Source organism: Hakea prostrata, chromosome 7 (assembly GCF_041222555.1).
Source record: "Hakea prostrata isolate BN-2017 chromosome 7, UWA_Hpros_2, whole genome shotgun sequence".
In the NCBI taxonomy this organism is placed as follows: Eukaryota; Viridiplantae; Streptophyta; class Magnoliopsida; order Proteales; family Proteaceae; genus Hakea; species Hakea prostrata.
In genome coordinates this window covers 24510023-24522055 of record NC_142606.1, presented here as the reverse complement: position 1 = coordinate 24522055, position 12033 = coordinate 24510023, and the positions used below count along the sequence as shown (strand labels likewise).

The window sequence follows — 12033 nt, the reverse complement described above, 5'->3', positions numbered from 1 at the left end:
ACTCTAGAGTTGAGTTTTTTGGTGTGTGAAAAAAAGGAGAGAAGAAATTGAAAGAAAAGATAAAAAAAAATAAATAGGAAATAAAAGAAGATGGAATAAACAAGGAGGAATTTTGTTGACCAAAAAAAAAAAAAACAAGGAGGAATTTTACGGATTAGTTGTTAGTTTCTTATTGAAATTTACCTGTTTCTGCGTCAAAAATAATATTTTAGTTTTAAATGATTGAAACTAACATTTATATCTGTTATCCTTTACTTTTAAAAATCCAATATTTGGGTGAAACCAGATCTTGATTCCTAAACCCTTGGTCGCCGAAGTCAGCTGTCAGGATTGGCTGTTCCAAGTGAATGTTCGGAAAAATTTGCAGTTCCACAAAACGTCTTTCGTTCATTCGTAACTGGCGAGAGCACTTCGATTGTGCTACAAAGTGTCGGACACGGTAGAATGAGTAAATGGATTCTACTGTTCTGTCTCTGCTCTTCTTCGTCTTCTTGATTTCTTCTTCGTCAGGTAAGAACATCTTTGTTTGTGTGTGTATGTGTGAAGGTGTGAATGTTAGGGCTTCTCCATACATACAAATACTATCTGATCTACGAGCTGTACTGTTGAAGCTTCTTCTATGATTTTCTTATTAACTTGCAATATGCAGAACTCTGATTCCTTATACTCATAGAATTCAATGATTTGGCAACGAGTTTTGAGATGTGTATGAGTGAAAAATATATAAAAATTTGATCTCTGGAAGATTGGAGTAACAATTATTCCAATCTAAACCAATCGATTAGCATTCAAGAGATTCTAAGGTTGCAGTTTTATTTTATTTTATTTTTATTCAGTTTGAAACTGTTCTTGTGGCTATTATGTAGAATGTGATGAAAGATCAAGATTCATGTAGCGAACATCTGGTTGTTCTTTTTGGGATTAGGCTTTGTTGCGTCAGGTTGAGTAAATTGTAAACAGTGATCTTGAACCTGTACGCAAGAATGGATAACTTCTTTCCCGTGCCCCAGGATAGAAGCTGGAGCCAACGAAATGTATTTTCCAACATTGACATGGAATTCCATATACTAGAAAGCCAAGCTCTTCTTATGTCCTATGAATTTTATTGGCACTCCACATTCCAATAATGCTTCTGGCTCTAATTATAATGGGGAACTTTTATCTATTGCCTAGTCTGGGACCCCTCAAGTTTGTTAATCCCTAATGAATTGATATCTGGCTTGCATTTGCATCTGGTGAACGCAAAAGTCAAGAAGCCCGCTGCGGATAAATGAGTTGATTCTTCTTGGAAATTGAATATCTTTGAATTTGTTACAATTTAAGGCTTGGATGGAGCCTTTATCACTGTTCTTTAAGCATCCTACAATTATTTTTTTGTTTTTATATGCTGATATGAGATTCATTAGACAGAATAGTTTGCCAATTTTTGTTGTCAGCTTTAACATAAAATATTTTCTTTGGATTTTCTGAATGCAGGTAATAAACCTAATGGAGTGTGCATCTCACAGGGTGGTCGCTTTCCTCCATTCTCGTCTGAAGGGAAGCCTCCTAGAAAAGTAAATAGCGGTCCAAAAGATTTGACCCTTTGCAGGGTGTTTCGTAAAAACACATGCTGTGATGTAGCCCAGACGCATCCAGCTCTGGTATCCATAAGAAAGTTGGCTTCTGCAGGGGAAGCCAGTCAAGACTGCTTGCAATTATGGGAACTTTTGGAATGCTCCATTTGTGATCCACGTGTTGGTGTTAAGCCTGGACCTCCTCTTGTGTGTGCTTCTTTTTGTGACAAGGCCTTCCAAGCTTGCTCAAATGCATACTTCTCTATGGATTCAATGGCCCAGGTGAGTGGGCCCATGCCAGAAGCTAGTAGTTTATTATAGAAGCAGTCGAATTGGGTTGTAGTAACTAAATTGGACAATGAGAATCTTAAAGCATGAATAGTCTGGAGAACAATGTCTCTGAAAATTATCTCATCATCTAGTCAAGTTGATTCTATCATGGAGGTATCTGACAGGACCCCTGGTTTGCCTAATAAGTATCATTATTCATTAGGGTGTCATGGGATCTTTCCACTGGTTAATTTAGTTCTGTATCTCTGTATTTCTTAGATTCTTGACAGATTTATTATTCTGATATTATGATTTTATTGTGTTGTCAGGTTCTGTCACCGTGCAGATTAAATGACTTTGTTTGTGGTAGAGCTTCTGAGTGGGTTTCCAATGGTACGGAGCTCTGCCAACTTGCAGGTTTTGCTGTTAAAATTTCTGAGGAAAGCTACCAGAGTGCCGAAGAACCATCCTGCTATGGTGGGAAAGCCAGTTTAGATTCAATTGCGGATTCAGTGAAGTCTTCACGATCTAGGGTATATCAGAAAGCTGAGGATGAAGGTCTTTTTGAAGATTTTCAGCAGTGGGTGAGAGAAATGCCATTTAATGAAAGGATATCATGGGCAGTTGGAGGGATGGTGCTCACAGCAGGACTTCTGTTTGTCAGGTGAGCCTCTTATTCACCTCTCTTTGCTCTTGTGAGTTATTTGGATCTATACAGTTTGCATAGGCTGTGCCCCCCCCCCCCCCCCCAAAAAAAAAAAAAAAAAACCCACAAAAAGAATCTTTTCTTGTGTGGTTGCTAGTTTATAAAGCATATATTACACCTGTAACCTTCAAACCATACCGATGTATTGTGATCATGTAGTTATGTCCTGGTCTGAAAGTATAATATTAGGATTGGCATTTGATTCCTTTTAAGTAAAAATTAAATCTCATCCTATTTCATCTAATCCTTGGTCTGTATCCCCTGGGACAAAGTCACTCTAATCATGACTACAGTTTATAACTAATGCTATTAATATACTTCTCTTCTTTATCTATTTATTGTTTAGATATCATTGCCATGATACTTGTGATAAAAAAAACATAAAATTCCATTATCACTAATAAATAATTAATCAACTACTTGATTCCTGGTGGATGGCCCATGAATTTCTGGTTAGATGGTATTCCTTCTTGTCCTATGAAATGGCAATTTGCAACAGTTGAATATCTAAGAAATAGTCTGAGTTGTCCACAAGTCAAATTTCAAGGTTCTAACTTAAACATGCAGTTCTTATGTGCTGGCATACAGCATAGCTTGCCAGTTGCATGCTCCCTCTTGTTATTACTCCATGCATCCTCTCCATAGTCCTGATTTAACTTCTATTGAGACGAAATTTGACATCGGAGCAATAACCTTCAGGGTCTTCCCATCCATAAAACTTCAAGCCATCCACTGTACCATAGTACCATGTGGCACAACTAAGCGCCCTGCCTATCAAGAACATGATGTAGAACCTGGGCTGAAGGTTTTCATTGAGACAATTGGGTCAAGTCACATCAGCCCAGCTGGTCTTCTAAAGGGACTAAAAAGAGGCCAAAACACTGTTCACATTAGCAGTGTCATGGCCTTTTTGGTCTTAAAGGAATATCCTTTGAAGATTTTGTGAGGGCCAAGAGTAGATTATGTGAAGATCTTTTATAAAGACTTAAGACTAAAGACTTTATGTAATTTAACTTAGTTTTTATTTTAGCATTCCTAAGTTTCAAAAAGTTAGTTTCTATTTAGTATTCATGCATGTAGCTGATTTATAAAGCCTAGATTCTGATTTTTAATTGTAGTAAGTTTCTATTGATAGATAGATAGATAGATAGATAACCTAGCTGAGAGAGCTGAACCACCTTTATCCCTTTACTTTCTAGTTCTTCTCTTGTTCAAGCTCAACATGACTTCAAGACCAGCATCAGCCGCTGCTTCTTTGAGAGTTATCTACCTGATGAAGTCTACAATTCAAACCAGTCCACCTCCATAACTGTGACTGATCTTAAGTTACTCAGTCTGTCCTTAATTCTATTCTTTTGTTGGTGGGTTATCTAGGTAATGTAGTACTGTATTTGATTGATCAAAACAGTAGCCAAATAGGACATTTCACAGGGAATCAGTTTCAGATTTGATGGACTTAAGTGAAACAGAGTTTAGATGGGAAAGAGGGCTGAAACTAGAATGGTATTATAAGGATAATAGCATATAACGAAACGGGCTGAATAGATCTTCAAATAGGGGCAGAACTATAATGAAGAAAGTGACAATAACAATGTAACATGTAACACCCGGGCTTCACACCGCAAGGTGGATTGATTGGATCGAACACCAACCTATCTTGATCAAACACAAGGGTTCTCCAAAGAGGAGGAATGCTAGCAAGCAATTTGATTTCAATTCATGAGTTGTGTGTTCACCTCTTACATAAGTCTCTTTATATAGCATTCTAAAGAGACATAAACATTAATGGTAACATCCAACCACTAGCTAACACCACCTACCTATTAATAACTCAACTACTACCCAACTCTTTGACAAAGGAAAACTCCTTTGACAATGAGTTCTTTTATTTTCAAACCATAGCCTCTTTTATTGACTTTTCAAAACCTAGACTTGGGTTTAGGTATAAACTATAAAGTTCAACATATGTGGGCTAACTTTAATCCACTAAAACAATCCTAACCCATGAAAGCCATGGGCTGATTCAAGTGATAGCTTTAGGCCGTTAATGGGCCTAACTCAATGGGCTTTTTCTTCTTTAAATATGTTTTTAATTCTGCATAAACTCTCCCCGGCTTGAAAACATTCGTCTCCGACGAATGAATGAATGACATGTAACATTCATACAAATCGGGATCGAGTTTCTTGAAATCATCAGCATGAATCCAAGTACTATCATGTCGTGGACGATTCTTCCATTTGATGAGGATAGCATGGTATCCAGTGCCACGACAAGTGGTTTTGTAAGAGTCATCCAAAACCTCCTCAATGATGTCAGTGATTGGTGGCTTGAGTTGTGGTAGCCTCAACATTTGTTCAGTGTCTCCATCATTAGAGTGGTGTCCTACATAAAGATGTAAGTCAGCCACATTGAAGACATTGCTTATGTTCATTTCTTCTGGTAGCTCGAGTACATAAGCATTTGGTCCAATGCATTTCAGCACCTTGTATGGACCCATCTTCTTTGGATGGAGTTTGTTGTTGACCCCATGTTGGAACCTTTTTGGGTTGACATAAACCATCACCATGTCTCCCGCTTGAAACTCCACATATCGTCGATGACGATTTGCTGTAGCCTTGTAGTCATCATTGCTGAGAGCTATTCTTCGGCGAACATTAGCATGGACCTCTGTGATATGGCACAAAAACTCATCATCCTCAATACTTACGCATGCTTGTGCTAGTAATGGAATGAGGTCTATAGGCCGTTGGGGTTGAACTCCAAGTAGAATCTCAAAAGGAGTATGACCTGTTGTACGATTAACTGAGCTGTTATAAGCAAACTCAGCTATGTTGAGTATGGATGACCATGTCTTCTCATAGTCACGAACAAAACACCTCAGTAAGTTTCCCAAGCTTTGATTCACCACCTCTGTTTGCTCGTCAGTTTGTGGATGGAATGCGGTTGAACACTGTAACTTTGTGTTACTTTTCAGCCACAATGTCTTCCAAAAGTAGCTCATGAACTTGATGTCACGATCTGAGACAATGCTACTTGGTAGCCCATGTAGTCGTACAACCTCCTTAAAGAATATCTTTGCAATGTGAGATGCATCAAAGGTCTTTCGACATGGTATAAAGTGAGCCATCTTTGAGAATCGGTCAACCACAACCATGATGGATTCAGATCGTTCTTTTGTTGAGGGTAGCCCAAGTACGAAATCCATACTAATATCAATCCAAGGTGTATGAGGAATTGGTAATGGTGAGTACAGACCTGTATTTTGCTTGGTTCCCTTGGCTAGCTGATAGACTCTACATCTCTTGATTTCATGATCAACATCCTTTGCAATATGGGGAAAATAATACCGATTGGTAACTTGTATGATAGTCTTATCCCTACCAAAGTGACCTCCCAAACCTCCGCCATGCAGCTCCCGTATGATGTGATGTCGTAGGGAAGAATTTGGAATGCATAACCGAGTTCCCAAAAACAAATACCCATCGTGAAGTGAGTATTTATGATGTTGCTTGCCTTGCTGTAACTCCTTGTATGGCATGTTGAAATCTTTGTCAGATGCATACTCATCACGTATCTGATCAATGCTAATTGCATGTGCTGAGAATGTACTAAGAGTAAGTACTTTTCGGCTCAATGCATCAGCCATTGTATTCTCCTTTCCTGCTTTGTACTTCATTGCGAACACAAACTCTTGGAGATAAGCAACCCATTTAACATGTCTGTTGCTTATCGACTTCTGTGAATGTAGATACTTCAGCGCCTCATGATTAGTATAAAGAATGAACTCTTTGCCGATGAGATAATGTCTCCAATGGCGTAACACCTAGACAACAACATAGATCTGTAGATCATATGTCGAAAGCGATAGGGTGCCCTCCTTGCATCAATACACCTCCTAGACCAATATGTGAGGCATCAGTTGCTACCTCAAATATACAATCAAAACTAGCAGACGAAGTATTGGAGCCTCTGTCATCTTTTGCTTGATAAGATGAAAGGCTTTGGTTGCCGCTGCTGTCCACTTGAATTCACCTTTGCCTTGCTTCAAACACTCGGTAATAGGTGCCATGATTGCACTAAAGTTCCAAATGAATCTCCTATAAAACAATGCAAGTCCATAAAAACTACGAACCTCAGTGATTGTTTTTGGTGTAGTCCAATCTGTTATACTTGTTATCTTCTCTGGATCAGCTTCAACCTCCTGTGATGAGACAATAAAACCAAGGAACACAACCTTTGGCAGCATAAAGGAGCATTTCTTGAGATTGATGTATAGCTTCTCATGGTGAAGCACTCTCAAGACTTGCCGTAGATGATCGATGTGATCATCTAGATGCTTGTTGTAGATCAATATATCATCAAAGTATACGACCAAAATCGACCAATAAAAGGACAGAGTACCTGTGTCATCACCCTCATGAATGTACTAGGTGCATTTGTCAGACCAAAAGGCATGACTTTCCATTCGAATAGTCCATCCTTGGTCTTGAAGGCAATCTTCCACTCATCTTCAGATAGGTAATTGATGATAGCCACTTCTAAGATCCAATTTAGAAAAGATCTTAACCCCATATAGCATGTCTAACATGTCATCAAGCCGCTGTATAGGAAACCTATACTTGACTGTATCTTGTTGATTGCTCTTCTGTTAACACTCATACGCCATGAGGCATCCTTCTTTGGAGTCAGTAATGCTGGTACAACACATAGACTTAAGCTCTCCTGAATGAATCCTTTATGTAGCAACTCATTCATCTGTCTTTTGAGTTCATTGTGCTCTGTTGGGCTAAGGCAATAAGCCGGTAGGTTTGGTAACACTGAACCCGGTACCAAATCAATGGCATGTTGAATATTGCGCATGGGAGGTAGCTCATTAGGCAACTCATTAGGAACCACATCAAAAAAATCAAAAAGTAACTCTTTGATGGGTGGAGGGAATGTCACCTCAGGTGGAGGCGTGACTACCCTTGTAATAAGAGTCAATACCAGCCCTGTATCATGACTAGTGTGAATGGACTCCTTGTGAGGAACAACCAGCAGCTTCTTTTGCGGTATGGACAACAACTTTTGTGCTTAATTGGTCCCCTTTTGGTTGGTCCTCAAGGACCTCCATTGACGCATTTAAGTTGGGACATTGACTGGGTGGAGGATAGTGTGAAGTCCTTTGAACTTGAATACACATTGGTTTTTCTTCCCCCCAACCATAACATCATTATCATAAATCCATGGTTGCCCAAACAGAACATCAGTAAGATGCATAAGGATTACATCACACCATACCTCTTCCTCATATTGATGGAGGTTCAGTTGTACAGAACACTGTTGATTTAGCTCCAGAGTATTCCCATTCAACAAGGATACCTGATATGGTTGAGGGTGCTTATCCACCTTCAAGTTTGCTTTCTTTGCAAAGGTGTCTGAAGTAACGTTGATACAACTCCCACTGTCAACTATCACCAAAGCGGTATTATCTCTGGACTTCATACTGCTGTAAAAGATACAATTGCGCTGCCAATCCTCTCCTTTGGTTTCAGCCACCAAGATGTGGCTTACTATATGAATGCCATAAGCATCACCTTTATTAGCATCATCCTCATCATATGCAGCTCTGTCATGGTCGCCATCATCGAGCGGGTATGGGAATAGATCAGGTCTTCTTCCTTTGCTAACTTTTCTATCTCAGCAACAACATTAATCTTTTGACGGTGTGGGCAATATTTAGCATAATGTCCAACCTCTTGACAGTGAAAACATTATGCTTGGCTGCCACTAGTCATGGGAGCCTTGCTCTTATCTTGTCGAGTAGGAAATGTGGGTTGAGTAGGGGTTGTTGTTGTAGGTTTTGGTGCTGAAAATTTTCGCCTAGCCTCCCCGGCTTGGTATCCAAACCTTTTGTTGTTGGATGCCAATAATTCTTTTGCATGTAGGGCCTTTTCAAAACAATCCCGCACGTTCTCTACGTCCACAACGCCAATAGCTCTATTGATTTCAGGCCATAAACCCAATTTGAAACGTGACAAGATTTGGATCTCCCTCTCTCAAATTCCTGTACGAGAAGAAAGAGAGTCAAATTATTCTATATATTCTGCAACTGACAAGTTCCCTTGACGAAGAGAATTTAATTTGTCTTGTAGTCACAATCGAAAAGTAGATGACAAATACTTTTCTCTCAGTTCTACCACGATCTTCCAATTCATATTTGTGAGTTCTCCACCATTCACGTGCAGCTCCAACTAGCTTGGTACGTGCTAACTTCATCTTTCGTACCTCTGATAGTTCATACCAATCAAAATAGTCATCCAACGCTGCCAACCAATCAAAAAGACTTGAGGATCATGCTTATCCGAGTATTCTTTGAGTTCAAGCTTAACCCTGTGAGAGTCACCAACATGCCTATTGAATGCAGGTTGTTCTCCAGCGAAATAACTTCGTAGGTGCTCCTTAAAAGTTGGTTGCACAATTGGAATCCTTTGGGGTCCTCTCCCCATATTTCTTCAAGTAGAAAAATTGGCTACAGAATGAGTTGGATAGAATTCTTCACCAAGTGGAGGGTGAGGAACATGAGTAGAGGCAGCAACTCTGGCCTCCATTTTTGAGAACCTCTCATCCATTTGCTTCTGGTTCACCGTGATTTGGTTGCTCAGTTGTTGAACCATCTCCATCATTGTCGCCATAGGATTAGTTGGATTGGATGGTGCAGAATTTTCACTCCCTGTCATGGCTCTGATACCAAATAATGTAGTACTGTATTTGATTGATCAAAATAGTAGCCAAATAGGACCTTTCACAGGGAATCAGTTTCAGATTTGATGGACTTAAGGTGAAATAGAGTTTAGATGGGAAAGAGGGCTGAAACTAGAATGGTATTATAAGGATAATAGCATATAACGAAACGGGTTGAATAGATCTTCAAATAGGGGCAGAACTATAATGAAGAAAGTGACAATAATAATGTAACATGTGACACCCGGACTTCACACCGCAAGGTGGATCAATTGGATTGAACACCAACCTACCTTGATCAAACACAAGGGTTCTCCAAAGAGGAGGAATGCTAGCAAGCAATTTGATTTCAATTCATGAGTTGTGTGTTCACCTTTTACACAAGTCTCTTTATATAGCATTCTAAAGAGACATAAACATTAATGGTAACATCCAACCACTAGCTAACACCACCTACCTATTAATAACTCAACTACTACCTAACTCTTTGACAAAGGAAAACTCCTTTGACAATGAGTTCTTTTATTTTCAAACCATAGCCTCTTTTGTTGACTTTTCAAAACCTAGACTTGGGCTTAGGTATAAACTATGAAGTTCAACATATGTGGTTTAACTTTAACCCACTAAAACAATCCTACTAGCCCATGAAAGCCATGGGCTGATTCGAGTGATAGATTTAGGCCGTTAATGGGCCTAACCCAATGGGCTTTTTCTTCCTTAAATATGTCTTTAATTCTGCATCACTATGGCTAAGTCTTCTTGATCTTAGCCTTACATAGGAATGACGCTGTTTTCTAGTCCACATAACACAAGTAAATGTCCAGCCATCCTGTTTTAGCCACTATTAAATCCTAACTTCAATTCGTATTAGTTTCCCAATTTTAGAGTTTATCGGGTTCATATGAGCATGATATACATCTTGGAATAAAAGAAATGAAATAGATTTCCCATCCTTTTTTTGGGTCCAAGAGGTCTTTGGCACAGGAAATAAGAGAAATAAGGATTTAAGATTAAGAAATTCATGTCAAGTATAAACATTGCTGAGCTAATAAACCACTAATGGGGTTGAAATCATCTGCTTCGTCTGTACCGTCTGGTATCAGGTTGCTTCTCCAGAACATCTTTTTCCTCTAGAATTGGAAGATAGGTAATTTCCTCTCGACTCTGGTCTAGCTTTGCTTGAGGCTTGACTTGAGAGCGTGGCTCTTTACTAATTTCCTTCTTGTCACAAAATTCGTGCCCAAGTCACTTAATTGATAAGTTGGTTCCTAAATCAGATCATTCGTTTGCATATCGAATGACTATTGCTATGTATGATAAATCGTTACGTTAACTGAGTTATAAAATAGATAATGTACCTCATGTTTATTTAGGATTTGCAGCTATCACGTTTGATTTTATAGAGTTGATGCTTGAGCAACTTGACTCTCAAGAAGTAGTTTAAGTTGGTGATGAGATGAGTTTTACCCTATTCAGATTCTTTATTTTGCATACAAAATGAACCTCATTTTATGTCTTGTTATGTGCCTGAGGAGGTGATCGTTTCCTCTGTCTCTTTCTCCTCCTTGTGTGTATGCATGTGCTTCTGTCTCTTTAACTTGAAATCATTGGATTCTTCGAATGTTTGTGGAGAATAAGTTCCTTATTTTCCTTGAAGAAGCTGAGAATGAAGCTAAAATGGACCATTTTTTATTTACATCAGGTTTGTTTTCCCCAACATGTCTGTGGTTGTTTGTGCAGCAAAAGGAAGAGCCACATGAAACGCCGAAAGCAAGAAGCCATTCTGCGCACTGCTAAGAGACTGGAAGCTATGACGAGCCAGCAGTCTCCATCTAGTCCATCTAGTCGAGGGAAGAGGAAGTGAAGCAGATGCTAGACATGCCCTCTGTCTGTGTTATAATATCTCTTTTTCCTTTTTAATTTTATTAGTCAAACTGTAGAATCTTGCATTTTTTGCTAGATTTTTGTCTGTTTACACAGTTTCTAGAGCTTACTAAAAAGCTTTTCAATTTTGGCTCAAGAAATAGCTTCTTATATGTTACATGTATGTTTCCTTTCAAAGGTGTGATTTGTGACTAACATGGACTTCTCCATCTTGTTTTAGGGTCTATCTAATATAAAAGGAATCAGGCTTTAAAATAATTGCCATACAGGGCTGCAATTTTGTTCTCATATACTTCGCCCGTTCCCTGAGAAGGATTGTTTAAATCATTAGGTAAAAGGAGGACTAGGAAGTATCTTACTCGTTGAATTACTTCTTTAAAGATTTCATTTTATGTTTTACTAAGCTTGGTAAAACGTTAATGCCTTATCAGTTCATCTGTAGATGTGAGGGACTAGAACATGTTCTGAGGATTCATGCCACACGCCAAAGAAATTCCCTGCTTACGGGATCTGGAGAACCAACTCTAGGGCTCTTGGAGACCTGTCTCTGCCAGTTACCACCAAACAGGATTCAACATTGACTGATTCGGCATTTTAAACCATCATGTGAATTTCTGTTAGTACAGAGCCAAGTGCAAGACAGGAGTAACTCTAAACAAAACCCCAAACATCGATGCAGTGATGACTTGCTCAGCAGCACTTCCAAATTATGTATATACATGTAAGCCAGTAGATAACATACATAAACATTATAAATAACTGTTCAGCGCGTTAAGTTGGACAAGTAAGCTACTCATCATCCGTGACCCATGAGGAAAAATAGATCAGAGAGACTACATACCAACGATACATGGACATTTCTCCAATCGGTTTTCATTTAAACAAACAACCAG

General features: G+C 39.0%; 1 protein-coding gene across 2 annotated transcripts; it reads left to right on the top strand.

Annotated features, from left to right (window-relative positions):
- Positions 1–272: 272 nt before the first annotated feature.
- On the top strand, positions 273–12030 carry LOC149010734 (folate receptor family protein). 2 transcript variants are annotated; one of them, XM_089160433.1, is made up of 4 exons: positions 273–510; positions 1477–1838; positions 2156–2490; positions 10997–12030. In XM_089160433.1, exons 1-4 carry the CDS (start codon positions 453–455, stop codon positions 11118–11120), a joined length of 879 nt encoding a protein of 292 aa, XP_089016559.1. In that variant the 5' UTR covers positions 273–452; the 3' UTR covers positions 11121–12030. The 2 variants fall into 2 exon arrangements, with proteins under 2 accessions (XP_089016559.1, XP_089016560.1); XM_089160434.1 differs by having other exon boundaries at positions 10959–11111.
- The last annotated feature ends 3 nt before the right edge of the window (positions 12031–12033 follow it).

Coding starts and splice junctions, on each gene's coding strand:
- LOC149010734 (XM_089160433.1), top strand. CDS start 453: ATGGATTCTACTGTTCTGTCTCTGCTCTTCTTCGTCTTCTTGATTTCT. Junction 511..1,476: donor CTTGATTTCTTCTTCGTCAG/GTAAGAACATCT, acceptor TTCTGAATGCAG/GTAATAAACCTAATGGAGTG. Junction 2,491..10,996: donor GCAGGACTTCTGTTTGTCAG/GTGAGCCTCTTA, acceptor TTGTTTGTGCAG/CAAAAGGAAGAGCCACATGA.